This window comes from Esox lucius, chromosome 20 (assembly GCF_011004845.1).
Source record: "Esox lucius isolate fEsoLuc1 chromosome 20, fEsoLuc1.pri, whole genome shotgun sequence".
Taxonomy (NCBI): Eukaryota; Metazoa; Chordata; class Actinopteri; order Esociformes; family Esocidae; genus Esox; species Esox lucius.
Window position 1 is genome coordinate 13,339,459 of NC_047588.1, and position 15,838 is coordinate 13,355,296.

The 15,838-nt window shown below is 43.8% G+C and overlaps 1 protein-coding gene across 7 annotated transcripts in view; it reads left to right on the forward strand.

Annotated features, from left to right (window-relative positions):
* LOC105021872 (DNA-binding protein SATB1) overlaps window positions 1-12,395 on the forward strand; it is a 48,806-nt gene extending 36,411 nt beyond the window's left edge. For all 7 annotated transcript variants that reach the window (XM_020041394.3, XM_020041390.3, XM_010889850.5 and 4 more), the window contains 2 exons: window positions 8,560-8,769; window positions 10,371-12,395. In XM_020041394.3, coding sequence (XP_019896953.2) covers window positions 8,560-8,769; window positions 10,371-10,955 — 795 coding nt within the window. In that variant the 3' untranslated portion in view covers window positions 10,956-12,395. The remainder of the gene's footprint in view (window positions 1-8,559; window positions 8,770-10,370) is intronic.
* Window positions 12,396-15,838: the final 3,443 nt, after the last annotated feature.

The following is a 15,838-nucleotide window of genomic DNA, read 5'->3' on the forward strand; positions in this document are numbered from 1 at the left end:
ATATATACCCTCGATCCTATTTTTATATTGTGTATATATATTTTTTGATGCATACGTGCAACTATCTATTACTTTATGTCTCCAATAGCCCTTCGTATTTCATTGTTATCACATGAAGTTGTGCCAACATTAAACTGTGGGCGATTAATTATACTAGTTTTCGCAGGTTGTTAGAGAACAACTATGGGATTGAGGGAGCTGGCTTTGTTGATGACGCAGCCTGTTGGTTTGAGGCCAGCTACAGGGTACAATGCCCTGTAGGATCTGCAGCTAGCATTATGTCACATTCCTTTGTTTATAAAGGTTATAGTGTTGGAAGAGATGGAGGCTAGCTTTTGACAAGAAGCTTGGCAGTTTTAGCAGTATTAGCGGCACTGCTAAGTGGTATTTTTATTAGCTAGTTTGAAAGGCAGACTAGCTGTTTTGGCTAGGTTGACAGGGCGCTTAGCTAGCTGCATGACTTTGGCTGCAAAAGGAGTAGAAGTTAGCGATGGGAGGCTAGTTGCGGGAGGCTAGCAGTGGGAGGCTAGCCACGGGGAGCCCCTGACATGGCTTTGGTGTTAAACGGCCTGACAAACATCCTGAGAGATTGCTGTGATTGTCTGAATCAGAGTCCCTGCTGTCACACAACAAGCTCTCCGGGAGACCCTGCTTCACAGGGCTAGCTATCATACCCCCAACACAGAGTGACCAGTGGAATACAGAACAAAAAAGATACTAGCACCAAACGCCTAACTCTCTCTCTCTCTCTCTCTCCTTCTCTTCCTCGTTCTCTCTATCTCCCCTGAAGAGGCTACGCTAATTAGCCAGGCTCTAATGAGACAGAATGGCACTGATCTGGTCCGCCGCTGCGCCACCGGGGGGTGCCAGGCAGGGGGTTGGTGCAGGGGGGATGGCAAGGGGGGCTGGTGTGTGCCATCTGTCACCCTGTGCCCGCCTGGCACGGAGCTCTCACTGGGGGAGGGGTGGGGGTGGGCACTGAGGGCCTTGCTGGTTTGGAGTGGAAAGGTGGGGGTGGCAGAGAGGGAAGGAGGGTGGTGGAGTCACTGGACACCCCCACCTTTATCATGACTCACATGATTCATTGGAATCCTTGTTGTTTTTGACTGGGACAGATTGAGTGCCTCCATTATAAGGTCCAGCCACACTTCCCTGTTACTAAATACATACATTCCAAGAAACACTTGGCTAAAAACAAACACAGTGGGGTTATTTGGTAAACCAGGGCTGGTTAAATAGTGGACAGCCAACAAGTTGGGTTGTGAGAATAACCCAACACGCTGGGCTGTTTGAAACTCTGTAACATGGGTTAGTTTCTCCATCAGATGGTTAGAATCGGCAGCTGTGTCTTTTGAATGTAATCCGTGGACTGTTTACAAGGGGCGCGGCCTATTAGGGGCGTAGCCTTTAGATTGATCCCTTCCGCCATCAATTACAGTAATTATCATTATTTTTCATCCTGTCAATCAACCCTTACTAGAAACATTGATTTCCTTGAGTGGCAGATGTTACTGGAGATGACCTACGGGAGGTAGACTTAATCCTAAACAGAGTTTAATACGATCTGTGAATCAGGAAGAGCTGAAGTACTTGTAGAGAGAAACGTGGGTCAGCAAGTCAAGGGTCATGACCTCCGGTACCGTGAGGCATTTGCTTATTAAAGATTAAAAAAATGGATGGCGTTTTAAACATCAGTGTTTAGCAGTCCTGAATAATACAGTATGTGTTGTTCTAATTTTGTTGGGAGGGGTAGAATTCAGTGATGTGCATTCAGAGAAATATGAGGGACATGACTGGAGTTTGGTCTGATCCCTGGGGAAGATTCAAATTGTCTCCTAAAAAAAACGGTCACTTCTGTGGAGAAACGGCTTTCTTTCCAACTTTTTTTTTCCAGACTGAAGCTGAGGCAGATTAGAAATGAGAGAGCATCACCATAAGGGAAATAAAGGCCACGGCTGTTTATTAATTGATTTATTTATTTATCTGGTTGCTTGGTTATTAGGTTGCCGGGGAAACGGCAGCAGATCCTCTGTATTATTAAAGACACAATTTCTTGAACTGGAGGCCCAGATGTCTGCATAATTAATTTAGCGTATGAATTATCTCACAAAAAGCAGTTTCTCCTCCTCCCTCTGAAATGAGCCTTTTTCTTATTGTTTAATGGACAGAGGATTCCCCACCGGCATTGACCCCCCCCCCCCCCCCCCCCCCCCCAACAGTACCACTGTCTCTATGAGCATGCCCATACCTTGCTAATTTACCCAACCTCTTTCTCAGACCCTCTTTGTTTTCACACACGCAACATTGTTCTGTCAGTCTCACACATCCTGTCCTCTCTGGCCTTCACCCTCCTCTCCTCCCTGAACTTTCACCCCCAGGCCACCCGCCACGCCTACCCACTTCCATCCTCATAAGCCCAAGTCTGAGGTAGCGCTCATTCTCCTGCCGGTCTAACGGTGCAGGGAGAGCGTCGTTCGAGCCCTTTCCCACTGTCTCCTCTGACAGACCACACAGGGCTTGTTCTGAGGCCCATTCTGGCTAATCTGATCAGGCAGGCAAATACGCCGGGAAAAGCGCTTTAATGATCCCCCTAATTACCTCAAGTCAATACCAACTGTATTATTAGACTCAGGGAAAATATTCCATTAGAGTGCCCCCCCGCGGGAGTCCCCCCCCCACGCGCACCCATGTCACGCGCCGCGCGCCCCCACGCATGTAATTAATTTTATTTACACACGCAGGAATGCACAAGGTCGCACCTGCAGCCCGGAGCCGCCCGACTCGGCCAGCCTAATCAGATCTGTCATAATTACCATTCTGCATGCTTCTGACACACGCCGGGAAATATTTCAATTTAACTACAGCCACTAGCTCCGGCAGACACAGTGCAGGGAGGTGTTAGTTGGGGTATGTGTATGAGTGAAAGAGGGAAAGACGAGAGAAAGACATGGCGAGGAATTGCATGGGGAGACATTAGGCTCATTTGAGTGCTTGTGAGGTACCACTTTCTACCCCCCCCCCACTTCCTCTCTTCCTCACTCTGCCTTTTCCAGGTTCACTCTTCAGTAAGTCTCTTTGTGGTCTTTTTGTTGTTCTCTCTTCAGACCCACTCTCTTGTTCTTACCCGAGCACATTATCTCCCAAACTCATTTAACAAGTTCACTGCATTTCATCCAGCACATGTCAGTCATTGAACCAAAGTTCCTGTTTGGAGATTTGTATTACTGTCTACTACTTGTAGATCTTTTACATAGGCTGAATTAGCTGACATACAATTTGTAGGATTCTAGCTATTTTAATCCATAATTTAATAAGATCAGCTGTGATTTATCATCTTAATTATGGTCTGATATTAGCAATTAAATTCCAGCTTTGAATTTAATATCAATCAAGAGCATTTAATTGACAAAATCACACTGTTCATAGGTGATTGGTGTGTTTCTAATTCCGATGATGTTTAGCTCTGAAACTTCTGTCTTCTGTGAGTTGGAGCTCCATTTACTCGCTCTCCATTACTGCTCCTGGTTTTGAATGTTCAAATACTGTTATACACTCTCTATGTAAACAGAGGGAAACCACATTCATGTAGATAGACACAGTTCAACTAGAGTATATCTCTTTCGTTATCTGTTTAGTAGTCATCAACACCAGTATAGCTTGGTTTGCTTTTTCTGCAGTCAGTTGAACATACCTCCTTATGTTTGACGAAGTGACTGCTAGCACATTGTGATTTGTTTTCAGACTTTTTTTGGCTTTTGACATTTCAATGACCTGCTCTCAGCTGGTCATTCTGTCCTATTGTTTCCGTTTGTTTGTAGGAATTCACTGCAGCTGAGGCGTTCTGTGACGATGAACTGATTGCCATTGTTCTGAGAGTAAATGCTGAGAGACAATGTTTCCTGCATTATCATGCTTTCACTCCCTAGCATGTGCAATGGGAGTTTTCCAGTCTGCAATTGTTGACAACTGGCGCATTGTGATGCATGGGGTCATAACCTTTCGCCTTGGGATACACTGAAATCCTTTTTTTCCCCCAGTTGGGGTGTTTGACATATATTTTCCCCAGCGGTTCAGAAACATGTTGGTCAAGACTGTCCGTGTTGCCCGTTGTAAGTGAATGTAGGGAGACAGGTTGGCTAGTTTCAGACTGAGCAGATGTGGGTATGTATGCATGCTCTATTATTGACACTCCTGCTTGGTCCAGATGGCACCCGATTAAAGGACGTCCAGACAATAATACAAAATATGACTATAATTTAATGCAGCAGGTGAACCTCTATATGCCGTTGAGCAATGTTTTTACTAATAACGTCCACAGTATGACTGGATGATTTTGTGTGCATTCGCTGCAACACAAATCATCAGTTTTTGAAAAATCTGCCTTTTTTTTTCTGCGTTAATGGATCAATTCACACTGGATCGATTCCTTCCCAAATGCTCATGGACAATTAGGTCCCGCTCCAATGAATTCAGTGAACAGGAGTCAGACACTGTCGCAAACAATCCACAGTATTACCACGTACGAGCGTGTGTAGGACAGTCCCCCACAGGGCCCGTGAATGAAGTCCAGAACCTGGATGAAATAGGGCGCTGTACATACCGCTCTCTACCTGTGTTATGATTGACTAAAGGTGAAAAAGATATGATAACTTAATAGCTAGAACTGGATGATTGGTTGGGGAGAATGGCGTAAGTGGTGCCAGTTTTTATATTCGGCCTCAATCCTCATATAAAATACAGTATTCTTTCTATATATGTATATATTTCTGGAGGTTTTATGTCGCTGGAGGTAATCTGATTTCAAGGAAACATCAATGTTTTAAAAATGTTGTGGTTTCTTAAAAAAGTGGTACAACTACGTTTAGAAAGTGGACAGGGTAAGTTAAGCTGCCAATACATTTGTCTACTGAAATATTAACACTACCTTTTTTAAAACGACGTCTTTATTTACCAAAACAGTTCAACACAGTTAGAATCAATTTATCATATTTTAACACAGATTTTATACCAAGCATGTTTTACTAGTTTTTTTCTTTCTAATATAGGCCAAGCCTTCAATTTGCTCAATTTGTCATTGACTCAGTTAAACCCACAGCAAACATTTTCACTCTATTATTACATATAGCTACAAGGATGCACGTGCATTCTAGGTTCAGGACCTCATAGTGAAACAAAAAATTCCCAACTCAAGCATCATAAAACCTATTAAATATTTGGTTACATGACTCATTTTGTGTATAATTTCCAAGAAACATGAGGTGACTGAACTCACCCCACTCTCGCTTACTGAACTGAGACCAAATCTGTCCCCGTTGTTTTGTTATGGAATGAGACGCTAGGAGCGATCCCATCTCAACTCACCACTGTGACTGTATTCTAAGAGTGGATCTTTTTTTTTTCTTGGATAACCACACGATAGCCAGACCTCCCGTTCTCACCAGGACTGACCAGATGAGTTAATTTAAGGGTATTGACCTCATTTCTCACTCGCCACCACTTCTCTCCCCAAGCCAAATACTCTGTCAATAGGCCCATATCACACACACACACACACACAAAGCATCAGGTCCGTTTCCACTGTACATTTTTGATTATTGTTGCGGGGGATTCGCATATGGCCAACAGTGTGCATCTTGGTATTTTCCGTCAACAGATGGACATGTTGTTGTATTTACAATACAGTCCACGTAACTGTGCAGGCTGAGCGTGCTCTAATGCGCACAGGCTTCAGCAGGAGATACAGGTTTGAACACTCCCTGTTATCGGTTGCATTTATCTGCATAGCATTGCCTGCTAGCGGAGCTGGGCTTGGCGCCAGGTTCAAGGAGGAAATGACAATAATGCTTTGTCTCTTCCACCTTTTATTCCTCCAGTTCCCCTGGACACGGAGATGTGAGTCTGGCTAGTTCCCTGCAGCTTTCTGCTGCTCCCATCACTCCACAGACGAGCTCCACAAGTCCAGCCTCGACAATGAATACCAATATTTGTCTCCCAAGCGTCACAACTTCCTTTTAACATATTTTATGCCTCGCTTCTACAGAGTCAAGTGTGTAAATCCAGAAGATACTTTGTACAATGTGCTTTTGTTTCACTAGATAATTCCTCTGTAAAACAGTGCATTCATTGTGATGGGGATATAATCCCTAGACCAACAACACAAAGTTAAATCAGAGTTGATGGACATCTGCCGGATTACTTTGCCGTGGTGGACTGATGGGCCTGTTAATGACCAAATGAGATTAGAAATAGGTGTTGGCCATACCGTGTGACTGTGGAGGCAGGAACTGCCTGTTTCTCTCCCTCTCCTTTTTTTTTCTCTCTCTCTCGACTTCCTCTCTCTCCCTCTCTCGTCTGTCTTCATGTTTCGATCCTCTCTCTCCCATACAGGGTTTCACAGCAGAGTGACTTGTTTATTAATGCAGTAATGTGCATCCATGTTGTGTAGCGAGGCAGGGAGGATGGAGGGACGTGAGGGGAGGGGGGGGTGGGCATGAATACCAGGCTGTTCCCTGACAGAGCAGGCCTATGCTCTCATTGGCAGCTTGTGACTGCCGCAGACACACACGCCAATACACGCACACAGTGTGCCGACGTGTAGTTGGATGAATCTCACGCATGAATTCAGCCATTGTATTTCAAGCATTATTTTTTTATTTTTTTTTGTCAGAACGCTTGGTTTCTATTTATACGGTGCTGTAGAATGGAAACTCCGGTGGCCTGCCTGAGGCCTGCTGGTGCAGAGTTTATTACCCTGTCATCCAGCACCTCTCACCCCAGCAGCCGTGTGCCGACGGTCCCATCCGACCCCAGTAGTAAAGGGCAGGATGGTGACTCCTCAGACGGCTCTGTTCTTCACGCTGGACGTGGTGAGTGCCACAGACGTGTTCGTAGAGAGCTCGCCACTATCTCTGACATTTTGAATGGAAGTTTCCGATTTCGAGGGCCCGCATTTTCAAAGCAAACGGGGAACTCGGACGATGCGGAAGAGCTACATTGATTAGCTGAGATGGTGGATTCTTATCGGACCGTTCCACCGACAGCCATCCAAAAGACAAACATGACACTGTTTATTCTGCTCTTTCCCGCATTGCATTTGAAATAAGTTGATACGATGGTTAATTAGTCGTTTTACATTATTCCCTTACTGTGGCTACTGGCTCTGAATGCCATCATCGCCTCACGTTTCTGACCAAAGCCCACATTCTTTCCCCCCCAGTTTGTCCTGGCAAGAGAGCGGAAGCCACCTCTGACCAGCTCCCAGTCCTCTTTCTCCCCTCGCTGCTTCTGCCAGGCCTGTGGAAGCAATGCAATTAGACACAAACAAACAAGACTTCAGCTCTATAAACCGTCAGGGGGAAAACGCCGACTGTCCACTTGTATGAGGAACACTAAAGGATGAACCATTTTTGACATCAGTAGCAACACTTTCCAGACATTTCCGCGAGTCCTCTGCGACAAATCAGCTTCCTTGCGTTTTTTCCAAGCCATCTAGTTTTATTCATTTGAGGGCTTTCATGAAATGAATGACGTCCACGTCTGGCTTCTTTTTTTTTGGCACTCTAGCGCTTTGGGTTTAATCCCGCAGGTTTGGGGAGTGTTGGAGTTGGATTACTTCACTGCGGCCTGGCTAGTGAGGTTTAGTTCTAGCTCGGAGGAGGCAGAGAGGCGTGTGGGGGGCGTAAATAGGGGTTCTCCTCAATACCGAATCAGCCAAAACCCACAGACATCTGAGTGGCAGCGCAGTCCAAATCCCTCCGTATGCAAATAAAAGACGCAACAATAAACGTGGCAGAGGAACAAGGTGGGCACGCAGTCTTTAGGTCCCCTCTACCCCTGTCTGTCCGTTTCTCCCTCCCTCCCTCCCTCTGTCTCTGTCTCGCACTTTCGGCTTTCTCCAAAAATCCTCCTGGGTTTGATGTGGCTTAGGGGAGGAGTTGGAACAGGGGACAACAGAAATGCTGAGTTATCTCTTGCATGCAGTGTGGTGGCGAGGCTCTGCCCGTTTTAGTGTGTGTGTGTGTGTGTGTGACCAGTGTGGTGTAATCCTGTGAAAATGAAAGGTGCTGCCACACACTGGCCGGGAGATTACAGCACTCCTCTGTCACACTGCCAGGACAGGCTAGTGGCTGAACAGCTTCACTCCCTCCTCCTCTCGCTCCCTCTCCTTCTCTCTCTTGTCATACACACAAACACACACTCTCTCTCGCACAAACATTGCCGCCCTACGTCCTTCCCACCCTTCACGGCTCTCGCAGTCACTTAAAATTGCCTGATTATTCTGTCCTTTATTCATTCTCTGATTCTCTACTCGTCCGCTCTCACTGTGTTTCCTCTCCTGCCTCGTCACTCAGCTCTGGGCTTCTGGGTCCACATCACAGAGCTTCATAGACGGACGCTGTACCGTACCGTGCTGTATCTCTCAGCTGCACACGCAGTCACACCCCCCCCCCCCCCCCCCGGCGTGTTCTGCTGGCCTTAGCATGTGTTAGCGTAGCATCTTAGCAGGTGTGCGGCCGTTGTGTCGCCGTGTCAAACCTCTCCATCTCCTCCCCGGACTAGGGCTGGCTGTGTGAGCTGCTGCGCTGGAAGGAGGACCCGAGCCCGGAGAACCGCACGCTGTGGGAGAACCTGTCCATGATCCGGCGCTTCCTGAGCCTGGCCCAGGCGGAGCGCGACGCCATCTACGAGCAGGAGAGCACGGCCGGGCAGCAGCAACACCACGGCGACCGACCCAGTCACATGATGCACGTCTCCACGGACCCCGTGCTGGTGAGAGGCGGCATGTTAACTCACACACACGCCTACACACACATATACTTCATGTATCCATGGAGCGGGAGAAGACACACACCAATGCTGACACACTAGATGTCCCACAATTACTCACTAGAGGTGAAAGACAGAAAGTAGGCCACAGGCTTGGCTGTGATAATGTAATGGACAGGACACACACACACCAGGTAGTAAAAGATTTCCCTAACCTAAACACCCAAATCCCTAGTGCTAAACTTAAATGACCCTGAACCTAACCCCTGAGCAAGTTATAGCCTTTCACAAACTGAGTAACGGACAGTGTTCTCCCTGTTTCATTATACCTGTGAGGACTTGGTATTAGTGTAGCCCTAGAGGTACACACACATCTAGAAACAAATGATGAACATTAATTATGAACACATTTGTATTGTGTCTCATTTATGTTATGTGATTTTAAACAAACAACCTGTAATATCCCTTTGTTTTTCATAGTAAATCAGTTAGCTGGTGTGCATAACACCTGCAAATTGAGCTCTATTTATCACAAACACTATAACAGTTATTCTTTTAATACTTTATCTTATCGAAGTATCCTTTTAAAAGGTGGCAGACAAATTATTAAAACAATCTGAGACTCACTTTAAATGTTAACGGAAATACTTGCAGGCGAATGTCAATAATCAGTTATTTTGTTACCCAGAAACATATGACCAGTGCAAAGCAAAACAAACCTATGGAAAAAATTCAACAATCAGATGTTTCTCATCAAGTCCCATAGAGTAACAACTATAATTGCACTGGTTTTCAAGTTTAACCTCAGTGAGTCCATTAACATCAAAAAGCTCTTACTGAAAAGAGACCTGTTGGAACGCAGTGACGCACAGATGTTGAGCGAAACGGGGACTCACAGGCTGACCTGACCAATTAAAGCTCCCTGTGAATACAGTATGTTCTACTGTAAAATGGGATCTTTGAGTCAAGCTGTGCAGCTGGCCGATAAGCTATCTGTAAAGTGCTTTGTTTTCTAAACTTCATTACCAAACTCCAATTGGAGTGGGTCTGACTCAGGAAAAAAAATAATGTTTGTGTGGTCAATAGGGAGCACGAGTTGCCCACTCAACCCCCTCTCTATGTCATGCGTTTACACTGATGGGATACTGACAGCAAAGCAAAGCCATGGATAGTACTGTCACACCCATGGAAATCAGATCAACTTCTGTACTGTAAACACATTGGGTTTGTTTATTCCTGTCTGGCACCATCATTCAAATAGGGGCTGATAAGCTGGACAGTACGAACCAAAATGTGTGTTTGTTGGTGCGCACGCGGGTGTGTGGTGTGCGTGCGTGCGTGTGTATGTGCCTTTACACATTTACGTGTGAGTTCTGGTCCTCTCTACCCCCACAATGAAAGACACAATCTACACATAAAAAAATTAGCCTCCAGAACTGATTACATTCAGTAAGATATTACATGGGAATTCCTCCAGCCTGTTCTGTACACAGTGGGCCCATTTTTCCACAGAACTCAATTGATTTTAATGAAAGGCCTTCTGAAGCCGGCGATAAGTGTTCCCTGATAACATCCCCGTCTCTTGTCCCCCCCCACCACCACAGTCGCAGTCCCATCAGCAGCAGCACCACTCCCCCATGTCCCTCCAACACCCCTCCCAGCCGCCGCTGTCCCAGCAGCCCATGCAGCAACAGCAGCAGCAGCAGCAGCCACCCATGGGCCCCCGGCTGCCCCCTCGCCAGCCCTCCACCGCCTCCCCGGCCGAGATAGAGGATGAGGGCCGCGGCGGCGGGGGAGCGAAGGCCCGCTCCGGCGGAGGGAAGATCTCCCTAGAGGCCCTGGGCATCCTACAGAGCTTCATCCAGGACGTGGGGATGTACCCGGACGAGGAGGCCATCCACACCCTGTCGGCCCAGCTGGACCTGCCCAAGCTGACCATCATCAAGTTCTTCCAGAACCAGCGCTTCTATGTCAATCACCCAGGCAAGCTGCCCAAGGAGCCCAGCAGCGACAGCAGTAGCCCGGCTTTCGAGGAGGAGCTGTCGGACTTTAGGGAGGGCAGCGCCGAGCTGCTGAAGGACCTGGACGAGAGCACGCAGACCAACAGCACCATCTTCTCCATCAAGATCGAGGAGCACCTGGCCCGTGCAGAAGCCCACTCTGAGTCAGACCAAGACGTCAAGGAGTAGACAGAGAGCTGGTCCGAACACTGTGCTGATGAAGTGGCGTTGCTGTACAAACGGGGACCGGATGCCATACTGAAGAACAGTGCTCCTTGTAGCGCAGTGCAACTGGGACAAGAGAAATGCAGAGGCTGGACTCTATATGCGTACAAGTAGTGTTTATATATCAACGCAGACTGAAAGGCTACACAACGCAAGCTTCTCACACTGGACCCCCCACCCCCCCCCCCACCCCTTTCCACAGACTACAGTAGCTAATACGAATAAGTATTGCTTTTTCTGATTTTGTAAAACTTGTATTATTCACTGTAAAGACTGTCCATACATACATTTAAACCCGCACAAAAAATATTCTAAGTATGTTGCCGTGGATATTTGCTGACTGCACTTGATGTCTCTTGTTTTACACTGATTCTTTTTGAGCTACTGATATTATAATAAAAGTCCCCTTGGAGTCTGATAGGACTTTGATAGGTGTTTACGTTATGTGGTGTTAACTGGATTTTTAGAATGCATATGAAATCGAGGACCAAGTGGATGACAAGGCCTTAATGATGAGGTACTAAGTCTGGAAGCCTGCTGGCAGATTAGTTATTCTTTGAAAAATCGAAAAACAATGTGATTACGGATCACTCAAACTCTGGAACGCAAAACACACCCCAGGTGCGTCGCTGAGAATAGCTCAATCGTTACATATTATTTGCTAGGAAGAAATATAAATATATATATAGACATTATATTAACTGTAAAAAAAAAACACAGTCTTAAATAAACTATGCCAACAAATGCCTTGTACTATATGGCACTGCCGATGTTAGATTATTTTGCGAAACCTTTGTCACTGTAACTTTCTGAATCAGCCACACAGTTTAAAAATGTGAATCACAACCTCTGTTTTTTGTTGTCTCTGACATTATTTATTTGCAGATTCTGATGTAATTACTTTTTTTGGAAGGTTTGTTACATAGCGCTTTTTTAATTTCACTGATACTTTTCTATTTATAAATGTAATTTTGATGGGCAGTAAAAACAAAAAGTGTCTTAACGTTTTAAATGGAAAATGTGCTTTAAAGATGCTGTATGTCAAGCAACTCATGCTAAAAGCTTCACAATTAATGTTGTATGCAATTTTTACTATCATGCAAATAAGTTTAGGTAAATTACTAACCTATAGAACACCATAGAGAGAAAAACATATGCAATCTGTGTGAAAATCGATGTCTGCAATGTGTCTTCCTTTGGTTAACAATCCAATTCAAAGCTATTCCTGTATAAATATTCTGTATAAAAAGTGTTTCTTTTTTATGAGTTTATTTCAATGAGAACGCCAGTTATTTTGTTACAACTGACTGTTTTATAAGTGTTTCTCAGTTTCTTTATGCAGAAATGTTCTAACTAGGAGTGGTTCTTGATTGTTAATGACACAATTAAACTGTTTGTATTGTACCCCAGATTCGTGGCATTCATGTGACCACCTACGGAAGAGGGTTTTCCTTTCCATATTTGACAGTGTACATAATGAATATAAAAATACCTTTAGTGGAATGTCTGTATTATTTAAGGTTATTTTTGTGAAAACAGTAACACTTAAAACATAATGCAAACACCTTTGAAAAACCCTTAATACTGTGTAGGGAGTAGCTGGGAGACCTGATCAATTTAGGGTGTTAATGTTTGTGCTAACGAAGCCCTCTACAGGGAGATAACGTGTCAAAACAGCACAGGTGCCCTAACCTCTCCCTGAACCCCAGGTGAATGGAAATGACCTTCATCTGTTAACACCCTCAGATAGGTGCCAGCCAGTCTGTGTTGGATTCCCTCCTTGTTTGTTTTTTTTTTCTCTTTTCAAAATGAGTGTCAGCTCTTTGAAGGAAACCAGGAAAATGTTCAGATTCTGCATATCATATAGGATTCCAAAGTGTTCCTTCACTAAAGATTTTGTGGAGGTGTGAAATACACAACTTCTATTATCAAAATGAAGATTAAATGTTCGCACTGTCCATACAATACAGTCCTAGGTCGAGTCCTAAAATATAGTCAAATGGATCTCACATGCCAGATCAAGGAGCTGTTAGTAGAGAATTCTTATTTCATTACACAAGGACCTCACCTTAGGGGTATCAAAAATATCAAGTATCAAAATCCTAAGACATTTTAAACATTATTCTTTAGAGGTACATTTACAGCCATAGGGTTCTGAAATGGAAATCTGGGTTCAGCAAGGTTTCAACTCCATTGAAAGTTACAATTATTTAAATAGAAATAGAAAAGTAAACAAATAATAATAATATTAAGTGAATCACCTTCCTTATTTCTATATACAAATATAATTTGGTACATCATTTGGAGCAAATCATTTTCCTGAGAGACATGCTACAGGGGAACTATTATAGGTTCTCTGAAGAACCATACAGAAAAGCAAAATCTGGAATGTTTAGACATTCCAGGACCAGAATTGAATTGCCCTGCTGTAGGGTTTAATTTAACTTGCATATTTCCTAGGGTGCCTTTTGAGTGAATTAAAAAATGACCAGTACCACCCATGACTGTTCAGTAGGGACAGACACATGGTTGTTGGGTTAGTTATTTTTCCGCCCTTTGGCCTTCATCATGTGAGATCCTAAATTAATGTTTTGTCATTAAAATTTAATTATTTAAGACAAATAAATAATACAGCAGCCTAAAACTCATAGTTTACAAGCCACATCAGGCATGCAGGTCACATTATGCTGGCTTGAAAATGTATGGGTAAATTCCTATTGGAATCCAGCCAGAGTGGCGACATCCAACATTGTAACATTCACATTTTTTCACCTGCAGCCTGCATTCAGACAGTTGTTTTGTGTTGGAATATAAAAGGCTAGCTAAACCTGAACTACCATGTAGATACAATAAGTCCAAGTGAATGCGTGAAATAGTTTAGAAATAAATGTAATTTATAATTGCATAAAAAAACAATGTGTACATACAAAAACGTTGATGTAGTAACAAGTAGTAGTAAAACAAAAAACCTGCAAGAGAATGCTTGGAAATGCAAGATTGGTTCAACTGTTCAACTGTGGTTATTGACAAAAATAGGGTTTGTTCACTCCACTAAATGGTTCTTCAGCATTTTCCAGAGTTCATTTTCTGAACAAAACAAAATAAATGTGAACCAATGTACTGTGCTATGTAAAGAACACATCTGCAGGCATCCATTTTAAGAACCTGAATGACCCAACCAGAACTCCAGGCATTAATTTTTGGAGTAACCTTTGAAGCCAAAGAAGAAAAATGTAATAATGATTATTTTTCGCAGTGTAATTAAATCCTTCAATATATTTATACCTCTTGAATAAAAAAATGGGTGGCTGAACGCACTGATTGAAAAAAGGTTGACTGAATGCACCGATTCCACACATTTGTGTTGAATAAGGAAACAAAAGGTCTCTGGTTTACCCTTGAGCAAAGCACTTAACCTTAATTGCTCCTCTGTCGCTCTGGATAACAGCAGCTGCTCTAAATGTGTGAAAAAACAACATTGCAGTGTTGGAGTCATGGTTAGAAGTGGCAGTTCTTGCCACTTGTGAGAGGAATGTGGAGGAAGTCTGTATCACTTCCTGAAATAGACAGAATTATTCTAGGATGACTAAAAAACTCTTATGACGTCTCTAAAAAGAAGAGGGTTTAGTTTCACAAATGTATATCTAAATAGGGTAGTTGGTACAATATTTCTATGAAAAAGTGAATTTAATGTAAACAGTCTGAGCTGTTATTGTCTGTGCCGTTGGACAAATAGCAGTTACCACAGCCAGGGCTGGCCGTAGGCATAAGCAACATTTGCGGACATTTGCGGCCGTTTAGGGCCCCTGACTGCTAGTGAGCAATAACATTTTGCTTAGAGCTCTGAAAAGGCTAGGGCCGGCACTGACCACAGCTGGTCGTCCCGTGTCAATGAGCAAATGGACATTCAAAATATTTATACCCATACATCATGACAAAACTTTGTTCACAGGTCTCTTAAAGGAATATTTTGGGACGGGACTGATTTGTGTCCAAAATTGTCCTATTTACACTTATACTACAATTTTGACTTTAGAGTAGGCTACATGTTTCTGGCTTATTTTTTTAGAAAGTTACCCTTTAAAGTACCCTTTAAAATAATTACACACAGTCCGTTAACTACTTGCTATTTGTGTTAATAGAATGTGGTAAATAGAATGTGGTGAAATAATATATTCTGTTTCAATTGATATTTTTGACAAAAACAGCAATGCCTCTTCAATGAATGTGAAACATGCAAGGCAGGTGCGTAGCTAACGTAAATATGCTTAGGGACGTAAAACACATGAAATCTGCATGAAATATTATGAACTGGATTTGTAATAATTGCATTTTCAGTTTTTTACTGGATGCGATAGTACGTGAGGAACATGAGAAACCAGTTTAGACAATTGTTTGGTTTTGAAATAATGGCATTGTTTTAGTCCCCATTTTCCGAACAGTTTGTAATATCTTCCTCTTTCACCTTACATATGATCATTTTATATTGGCAGTGCAACATTATGTGGATTGCAATGTTATGTCCTGGAACGGAAGGCTTGCCGTGCCAGTCAGAGCCAATGCCCTCTCTCCCAGTCAGAGCCAATGCCCTCTCTCTCAGTCAGAGCCAATGCCCTCTCTCTCAGTTAGAGCGCAGACACCTGTTCCTCGTCGTCATTGCCCTCACCTGTGTTCCTGATCACCAATCCTATTTAAGGTCAATCTTTGCTCACGTGCACTGTTCATTGTTTGTAGTCTGTTATGTTTTTTTTTACCAACATGTTTGAATCCTAGTCCCAAGGTCTTGGGATTGACTAGATGGGTTATTAGAAGTCCTATAAAGCATGGAGGCTGCACTTAGACAGAAA